Source organism: Artibeus jamaicensis, unplaced genomic scaffold (assembly GCF_021234435.1).
Source record: "Artibeus jamaicensis isolate MK-2021 breed Jamaican fruit bat unplaced genomic scaffold, CSHL_Jam_final scaffold_804, whole genome shotgun sequence".
In the NCBI taxonomy this organism is placed as follows: domain Eukaryota; kingdom Metazoa; phylum Chordata; class Mammalia; order Chiroptera; family Phyllostomidae; genus Artibeus; species Artibeus jamaicensis.
In genome coordinates this window covers 3,085,068-3,095,535 of record NW_026522055.1, presented here as the reverse complement: position 1 = coordinate 3,095,535, position 10,468 = coordinate 3,085,068, and the positions used below count along the sequence as shown (strand labels likewise).

General features: G+C 39.0%; 1 protein-coding gene across 1 annotated transcript; it reads right to left on the bottom strand.

Annotated features, from left to right (window-relative positions):
• Positions 1–6,615: 6,615 nt before the first annotated feature.
• Positions 6,616–7,636, bottom strand: LOC119046071 (vomeronasal type-1 receptor 4-like). The gene has a single exon (XM_037141001.2). The coding sequence runs from the start codon at positions 7,555–7,557 to the stop codon at positions 6,616–6,618; it is 942 nt and encodes a 313-aa protein (XP_036996896.2). The 5' UTR covers positions 7,558–7,636.
• Positions 7,637–10,468: the final 2,832 nt, after the last annotated feature.

The window sequence follows — 10,468 nt, the reverse complement described above, 5'->3', positions numbered from 1 at the left end:
CCCTGACTTTTCCTGACCAGAATTTTCCCCTATGAAACTTAGGGGACGGGGATACTTAGACATGTCACACATATTTTCTATTATATTCTGCTGTAGAACAATAGGATGCTGCCTTTACACAAGGAATTCTGCTATGGTCTGTGTATTCCCAGAAAAATCCTACATGGAAACACACCACCTGGGGTGATGATATTAGGATCTGGAGCCTTGTGAACATAACAAGGAGAAGTTTCTCATTCAGGAGAAGACCCTCACCTGACCATGCTGCATCCTCACTCAGACTTCTGGCCTCCAGAAATGTGAGATAGAAATTGTTGTTCACCAGGCACTCTGGGGAGGGGTGTTATAGCAGCCTTATCAGAATGACACGGGCTTCATTTACTTCACCAAATCAGCATTACTCTGCCAAGGTGAATAATCAGGCTGTTTATTCATGGAGGGCTCAGACACTGTCCATCCTCATTGCCAAGAATGCAAAATATGCAAAGCATGTATATTTTTCTCCAATTACAAACAAACAACTCACACTGCCAATTCCAAGGATGCTGAACAAGACATGAGATTCCTGGGACTAAGACAAAGACATTATTATTCATGGACAACAGGGAGCAAGAGTTTCATGTTCACATCTGGTCACAATGCTTCCACATGCCCCACGAGGCAATGCAAAGGTCTAGGTGGATGCTGCACACACAGCAGCTTTGCAACACCGCCGAAGAGCACGGAGCTTAATAAACTCCAGTCTTTTTATGTGGCCTCTAAGTATACATGCCCAAATATTATGCTGAAGGTAGGCATTAAATTTATTGTATAAGTCAGGAAATTTATCTGCCTTCTCTCCAAGGAAGACATTACTGCCATCTTCCAAGGTGATTATCAAAAATCCTTGCAAAATACTCCAGAACAGAAGCTGACACAATAGGTGAAAAGCATTTGAGACAACCACAAATAAATATTTCCTAATACAATGAACATTTACATTTAGAATGTGCAAATATTGAGAAAAGAAATCTAATGAATATTTTTCACACCAAAATTGTCATTGGATGAATGGTGCTAGGGAATTGTTCAAAACTGAAGAAGGCAGAAAGGACATAGATTTACTAGGAGACATCAAAGAAAAGACAGATACAAAAGGCAGGTGGCATTAACCTGGCTGAGGGATGAGAGTGAGTGAAAAAGGAGAGAAAAAATACATCCCAGTGTCTGAATGAATGACAATTTCTTAGCTTGTAAGAAAATCATACACTTCCAGTCAAGCTGGAGGGTAGGAAGACATTCTTCACCTCCTTGCACAACCATAGAAAGAAGAAAAACCACATCTCAAAAACAAATAACACCCAGAACCATCAGAAAATTGAGCTGTATAAAAGCCTGACAACCAAGGATTTAAAGAAACCACATTCCACAGACTGGGAGGAGAGATGGTGTGGCACAGCAACAGCAGAGCACATGGTCCTGCCTTCATGTGTGGTGGATAAAAGTTGGAAGGGATAACCTGGGAGCAAGAGATCCCAGCCCCAGGCCAGACTGCACAGCCCAGGGCTCCAGCAGTGGGAACATAAACCCCTATTACCTCTGGCTGTAAAAATCAGTGGGGGTTGAGGCAGTGGAAGAAATTGCTGGATTTTCACTGCTAAAAGGGCATACATGGACTCAGAACATACCCAACCCCAGGGAAGCACCTGGAGGGGTGCTAACTGCATATGGGAAGTTGGTGAAGTGACTGAAAACAGGGCAAGCAATGGCCAGACCTCTGGACAGGCAGTGGCTGGGTACCCTCTCCACTCCCAGCCAAAGCAGAGCCACAGAGAAGAGAAGCAGGTTGCCCTAGCCTGGTAATTAACTAAGGCTCCACCCCATACAATTTACAGGTGCCTTGGCTACATAGGTCGTGCTACTAAAACAGGGAGTAAAAGCAGCCTACCTAATATACAGAAACAGGAAGGTTGCCAAATTGAGGAGGTAAAGAAATATGACTGAAGTGAAAGAACAGAACAAAAGCCCAGAGAAAGAATGAAATGAAATGAAGATAACCAACGTATCAGATCCAGAGTTCGAAACATTGGTGATAATGGATGCTTACAGAACCTATTGAGTGTGGCAAGAAAATAAAGGAAGAAATGAACGTTACACAAAGTGGAATAAAGAAAAATATACAGGGAACCAACAGTGAAGGGAAGGAAACCAGGGCTCAAATCAAGGATTTGGAACAAAAGGAAGAAATAAACATTCAACCAGAACAAGAAGAAGAAATGAGAATTTAATTTAAAAACAACAACAAAACAAAACAGGGAGAGGCTCAGGGACCTCTGGGACAACTTTAAGCATACCAACAACTGAATCATAAGGGTTTCACAAGGAGAGGAAGAAGAGCAAGAAATTGAAATCTTATTTGAAACAACAATGCAAGAAAACTCCCCAATTTCGTGAAGGAAATAGGTATACAAGTCCAGGAAGCAGAGAGTCCCAAATAAGGACCCAAAGAGGGTGACACCAAGACATATCATAATTAAAACGCCAAAGGTTAAATATAAAGACAGGAACTCTTTGTATTTATCAGCTGATTTCTGAAAAGAAACTGCAGGCAAGAAGGGGCTGGCAAGAAGTATTCAAAGTGATGAAAAGCAAGGACCTTCCACCTACATTACTCTATCCAGCAAAGCTATCATTTAGAATGGGAGGGCAGATAAAGTGCTTCTTAGACAAGGTAAAGTGAAAGGAGTTCATCATCACCAAGCCATTATTACATGAACTTTTAAAGGGATTTGTGTAAGAAAAAGAAGATCAAAACTATTACATGAATATTAAAGTGACAACAAACTCACAAGTATAAACAACTGAATCGGAAAAACTAAAACTAAAACAAACTAAGCAAACAACTAGAACAGGGACACAATCATAGAAATGGAGATCATTTGCAGGGTTATCAGCTGGGAGGGGGCAGGGGGAGAATGGGGGAAATGGTGCAGGGTTAAGAAGTATAATTGATAGAAACAAAATACACAGTGGGATGTTAAGAATAGTATAGGATAGGAAGAAGCCAAAGAACTTATGCTAAAGACCCATGGGTAGAAACCAAGTGGGGGAGTTGCTGGAGAAAGGGGGTACCAGTGGAGGGGGCATAAGAGGAAAATTGTGATAACTATAACAGCATAATCAATAAAATGCACTTAAACAGTACAGTTTGCCATCCACACATACACCACATCAGTCCTGGGTGGACTGCTGATCTGAATCTTAAAGCTATATGATGTTTTGAAACAGAAATGATACATTATATCCCTCTAGTGTTGTAATAGAAAAATATTTCTTAAACAGAATAACATTATCTAGGAAAATATATTAAGTCACATCAAAATGAAGAGATGCTGCTCATCCACACAACACACACACACACACACATCCTGAGAGGAAGAGAGGCAACCAAGAAAGAAATCATGTCCAGCAAATACATAAAATTGTTACAAATCTATGGAAAAAGACAACAGGGTTGAAAAATTAAAGAAAGATTTTAATATGTGGTTGTCTTATGTCTAATACATGTGAAAATATCCTCAGATTTTATACTAATGAAGAAATGTAAGTAACTTATTACTTGTCTCCAACATATATCAGTCATAAGTCTAACAGGAAAATGAAAAAGAAAACTAAACCAAAAGAGATGACAATAATGTTAGCAAACTCAGCAATCCTACTGCTAGTGGGAGTGGCAGCTGCTTCAAAAGTTTTCCAAACCTCTTTGACACAATTTCCAAGACTTAAAACCCAACAATTCCTCTCCCACATGCACTGTCGAAGGAAATGTGTATGTCATCGAAAATTGTCTATATTTATACACAGGAATTTCCCTAACATTCCCAGTCTCATATGCCAAAGAAAACCACCCATATGCCAAAGAACAGAAAATGATTCAATTAAATGTTTTATATTCCCACAATAGAATCCTATACAGCAAGGCTATTGAAAAACCAATACCAACACACAACAATAAGTTCACCAAAAACAAGGCATGAGAAACACAAAACATAAAGAGTTAACATGATATAATGTCCCATGTAAAGTGCAAAATAGGCCCCAGTAACCTGTGCTATGAGATGTCAGAACTGTGCTTAACCTGAGGAAGAGTCACACAGAAGGAGCATAGGAGTCTTCAAATGGTGACAACATTCTACTTCCTGATCCAGGTAGAGTACAGGAGTGTTTTATAGTGTCCTTATACTGTAAAGTTGAAGTTCAACAGTAGTAAATAGAATGACAGTATGATTAGCTTTTAAGCATATGCTGAAGTTATTAGGTAGAAACTAACAAATAATCACTAAGCAAACATCAAAGGTAATAAGTCAATTAAAATGTATAATTAGGCCCTGGCTGGCATGGCTCACTGGATTGAGCGCAGGTCTTCGAACCACACGATCTCAGTTCGATTCCCAGTAAGGGAGCATGCCTGGGTTGCAGGCCAGTTCCCGGTAGGAGGCTCACGAGAGGCAATCACACACTGATGTTTCTCTCCTTCTCTCCTTCCCTTCCTCTCTAAAGATAAATAAATAAAGTCTTTTAAAAATGTATACTAAGCTCTGGCTGGCGTAGCTCAGTGGATTGAGCATGGGCTGTGAACCAAAGGGATGGCAGTTTGATTCCCAGTTAGGGCACATGCCTGGTTGAAAACCAGGTCCCCTGTGGGGTCCACGTGAGAGGCAACCACACATTGATATTTCTCTCTCTCTATCTCTCCCTCCCTTCCCCTCTCTAACAAAAAATAAATAACATCTTTTTTAAAAAGATCTACTTTGCTTATTAAAAATGTATAATTATAGACAATTATAGTATATATAAATTAGAATTATATTGCAAAAATTAGTAGAATAAATGAACATATAAAGTAAATGTAAATAAAGTTAAAGTGAATAAACTCTATTGATACCCAAATGTATTAATTTTTATATTAAACTTAGGTAGACTAATCCCTGTTTCAAATACAAACAAATGTTTACAATATTTATGTGTTTTCAAGAGATGCAACCAGACAAAATTCAAAACCACATTTTTATTGAATTTTAATAGAGAAAAGCACTCCAATGCACACATCTGAAAACACATTTTAAATTTGTCATGATAGTATTAGTACTATTTTAAATTTGTTAATGTATTACTTTCAATATTGATTAGAGAATAAGAAGCACAACTGGCTGTATATGTATATAACATACGTATGCACAGATCACACACAAACATGTATGTTTGTCTATGCTCTCACAAACCATTGTACATAGATGTTTCTATGGTTTTCCTTATTCTCTATTCTTAGTTATTTGGGCCTTGATTTAAGAGTTTCATATGTGCAAAATATATGGGTTTCATTCATGGTACAAGGCTCCACATGTGTAAGAATAAGGTCAAAATCATTCTTTGTTTCTCAATTGCTGAATCTATAAGTGTGTAACACCTTCACAATGTAACCATAGAGAAAGATATATAAAATCTCTTAAGAAATTGAGAAAATGTTTACTCTGCTTCTTAAAAATGAAGGAATCACAGACTCCACATACACAGAATGGATTCTTGACTTTCCTTTCAAATGGACCTGGCTATAGTGTTCCAGATAAAGGAAGTCCCTGTGATGAACTAGTGTCATCAGAGAGACAAGAGTGTGCACCTACAGACCCCCTTCTGCCAACATTCCCAAATCCTTTTCACAAAACAAATACCTACCTTCTGTGGGTTGCAATTCCATTCAATTCACATCTTTTAAAATGGTCACACTCACCTGGTGTGGTCAAAAAATCAGTACCATATAATTTTATCCTGGCTGGTAGAGCTCAATGGATTGAGCATGGGCCTGGGAACCAAAGGGTCACTGGTTCAATTCCCAGTCAGGGCACATGCCTGGGTTGCGGGCCAGGTCTCCAGTAGGGGACATGTGAGAGGCAACTACACATTGATGTTTCTCTCCCTCTCTTTTTCCTGCCCTTCCCCTCACCCTCAAAATAAATAAATAACATCTTTCAAAAAATAAAGTATCATTTGATGCTGTCATTGCCCCACTCCAGTTAAATCTGTCCATTTCTGCCTCAAATTTGTTGAACATGGTTATCACCCTTCATAACATTCTATTTCAGATAAACAGACCACTGCCTCTCCAGGGGTGTCTGTACAAGGTCAGAACAGGATGCCACAGGCTTTCCTCACAGACTGAATTCCCTCCAGCACTGCTGTCTTCAGCTCAGTAGTGACTTGCCACATGCTGATCTTCATCCTCATTTATTTAACTTTTCTTACAAGTGCATGACTTGCACATTTCTGGACCTGTACTAGGATAGATTGAATTTACATACTTGAAGACTTCTCCAGAATATCCAGATGTTTCAGGGCCTGATGTTTATATTGCATCCATTCTGAATTCCTCCATGCCAAACATGAGGAAACTTCTATCAAAGAAGTATTTACAAAGCAGTTATATAATACGTCATCGCATTTACTATTATAACATTGTTGATTTTGACAATACTAACCATTTCCTATGCACCAGTCCCTTGTAAGGCACTCCTAATAGTACTTAGGATGCTGAGGAGGATGAGTGAATTACCAAATGAACACTGTGCATGTACATACAATTTACATATTTCCCCAACCATGACAGAAGTTTGCATTCCTTTTCCAGGTGAAGCTGAATCTGGAGACATTGGAGTCACGGCCCAGGATCAGAAAGGGACTGACACTTGGGAAACTCAGAGACAGTAATGAATTGGTGCTCAAAATGAACCAGCTGGGATTCTTTAAAATAGATAAAAGAATACGAAAGATGGAAGAAAGGGTGTTCAAAAAGACAAAGGTGCTCACCAGAAGAAGAATAGTTTTGGTAGCTCTGGACTCAGGGGAGGATCGGGAAAAGATGGAGGTCCTGTGAATGTGTTGGACCCTCTGCTTGTGCCTGTGCAGGATGAAGACCATGGAGCCACTGGCCCAGAGCATGAGCAGGAAACATACAACATCAGGGGATGCTATCAAGGCTGCATATAGGAAGTCTCTGGTTGCATCATGACGAACAGCAGAACAGTATTCAAAATGTTTTCTATTTGTGATGTTTCTGTTGATCAATTTGCTAGACAGGAACACAAGATAAACTACATTTATCAACATTTGCAGGATCCAATACAGAAACATTGTAGGGACAATGTATTTTGGGGCTTTATGTTTAAGGTTTGCCCACCTGGAGTTCATGGGGCTGATGGTGATGGCCTGAAAGGAGCTCAAGAGGCAGGTGGTGCCAATGGACACACCCCTGCCCACTGCACACAAATAGTACAAAAATCTGCATCCACTATCACTATAAACATTATACCACCCAAAAGATGACATGCTATAGGGAAACCCACTGAAAACCAGAACTGAAAAGTTGGCCACAATCAGGTTGTTGACAATTAAATCCGGGGGCCTCAGTTTGTACCCAGTGAAGTAAAGGAAGAGATAATGGTAAAGAAGAGAGGAATTCCCCACAACTCCAGTTAGAGTCTGTAGTAAGCAGACCATTCCTGTTGCCAAATGCCTGATGGACATGATGTCTGTTCTCAGTGACTGGTATCTTCTTCTGACCTAGAGAGAACCCTGCATGGGAAAATAAGGCATAAGCCACGCATACCACATTAGCTGAACTCCAATATTTTCGACTTCCCAACAGTTTTCCCTAAAACACTGACTTCAAATTTTGTTTTACTGCCATCTAGTGGCTTGCAAGGGATGAATGTGTAACCATTAAAGAACACTCAAAATATGAGACATTGCTATAAAGGCCACATATGAAATCACCTCTTTATTCCTTACAAGCTCACGAGGACAGCTAAATATTAGGAAGGCCACAGAAATGGTCATTAGTCTATATTCCAGGAAATAATTACAATGACATGAGTAACCAAAACTATGCAACACCAAAATCTAATGCCTAATAAACACTGTATGGCACAATACAATTATTAGTAATTTTAGATCATATACATATATTGACTAAGATGTGGGTGAAATTAAATAATTAACAGTAATGTTATATTTGTGTTAAAATATGAAAATACAACACATGCAAAATGAATGGTAATATATAACGCTGTATATTATAAAACAACACACTTTTTCTGGATTGGTATTGTACTTTTAAAAGTAGAAATATTACAAGATACATCTGAACCTGAAGGTGATGACTAAATTTTATTCAGTTATATTTTTCTTAAATGCTGCCTCCCAAACATTAACAGGGAATAATCTCTTCATAATCAATAAAGACACGATGATTAAACCACTTAAGCCCAATACACACCCTGAGTTAAAGAAAACAGGTGTGCTTCAGCAAATGCTCTCAGACACACTTTTTGCAGTCAGATTATTCCAAAGATGAAAAATCCTGGCAATATTACAATGCCCCTCTAGAAAGGTGCAAATCATTTCTGTGATGCCTGTAAATCCTGCTCACCAGAAATTGATTTGAAATCTGCAGCCCTTAAGCACATTAAAAAGTAGGATTCCTGATCGCTGGATAAAACACAGCTTTAACTGTGAGAGAGGACCACACTACAGCACATCAGGAGCCATTGGAAAAAGGAGAAGGTCTAGGACGCACATCTCTTTACCAGCTCAGCTCAAGCCTCAGAATTCCTGACCTTTTGCTGTGGCTTTGGGGCTGGACCGAGTTAACTCTCAAAAGATCCCCTTTATCCACTATCATCACTTACCCAAACTCTTATTACATAATGCCTTCCTGTACAGTCTCTTTCTCTCAATTTAATTAAGAGAAAAGCCACCGACTTCTGCTGCTGCCTGGACTCTGGACTCATCATGAAGTCAGCACTGTCAGTACCTGGGGCAGGCAGCTGGACCCTGAGATATCAGTTGTGATTCAGTGATCTCATCTCCCTTCTGAACTGTAATTATCATTTCACCAGTAGCAGCATTGGCACTGACAGGCTTGGGAGCTGGGAGTATTTCTCTAAACTTTCTTTCCACTTGCTAATTACCAAGAACAACTCTAAGTTCCCAGCCAGCATCTCTTAGGAGACTACTGAAGTGCTTGTGACAGGCTCTTTTCTTCCATGATCCCTGGAGCAGACAGGCTCTCCCATGGAGGACAGACAGCAGGGAGTGCTGATGTCTGACCCCTGTGAGACACTGTGAATCTGGTATCTCACTGGACATTTTGCTCCATTACGAAGTTCTATCCAAAGTGAATCTTTTCCTAATCTTACAAATGAGTTTAACCAATGTGGATGTATGGAGCAAAAACATCAATGAGGAAGATTTACACAAAGGGTCAGTAACAGGTAAAACACACTGAGAATAGTAAACATTAGATGTTCCTATAATGAGTGGCTCAAAGGAAATATCAACTTATAGAAAATTTCTGTGACAAAATATACATTACCCCCTAGGGATCCCCAATAATATCAAAAGCAGAAGCAGAACAATATTCATAGAAGATAGAACATTCTAATAATCCCTCCCATACAAGACACCAGGATCACACAGTTTCACAGGGAGATTCTTCCACTGCCAATTACTTAATTCAACATCACTGAATGGTAAACATCTTTCTCTAAACTTACCTTTTTGCAAAATTTTCAGTAAGAAACTCCTTGCTTTTTAAATTAAGAAATATATTTCTCATGGGCAAAAAGAAAAACATATAAATTACAAGTTGAATTTCATTCTCTAGGTTTTTCTACACACAAATCAATTTTTTTATCCAAGTTCACTATTGATACCCACATTGTCAAGTCACTTTTTAGAGCTGTTATCATGGATAACCCATCCTACACACACTCACACAAGCAGAGTTCTTTACACACAGATGCAAACACACACATGCATGCACTTTCACTGTGTTATAGTAACATTTAATTACTTACACATATACACAAATCTGCTCACATAATGCACACACTGAACATATGAAGGTTTACACTCACATATATAAATCTTCTAGTACACACGCTCATCTAAACTCACAATTGCTCTCTTACAAAACATCAAATTCACCATGCATGTGTATACCACAATAATATCATCTGTTACAGAAGACTTGTATAACTTCAGACTTCTGAATGCCTAAGAAAGGATGGAAATCTCCCTATTCTTTATAAAACTTTGAACCCTGCAACAATCACAAGGGAAATATCTATTATAATGCACAGCACTTAAAATGTGCTCTGAGCATTGCCACCTTATGTCAAGAAGCATGCTAGAAAACTGGGAGTTTGGGACAGTTTCAGTGTGTGGGTACTTATGGAAACTTCTTTGTAGGTCACTGTTTGCCTTTCTCTTGCTTTTAAGTTTCTCCCTTTATCTTTACCCTTTGGCATTTTATTTATGAGGTATCTTGGTGGCATCTTCATTGTGTCCAACTTTTCTGGGACTCTCTGTGCTTCCTGGACTTGTATGTCTGATTCCTTAACCAAACTGGGGAAATTTTCTTTCATTATTTTTT

Excerpts from the sequence above, each read along its gene's own strand:
- LOC119046071 (XM_037141001.2), bottom strand. The coding sequence starts at position 7,557 with ATGTCCATCAGGCATTTGGCAACAGGAATGGTCTGCTTACTACAGACT.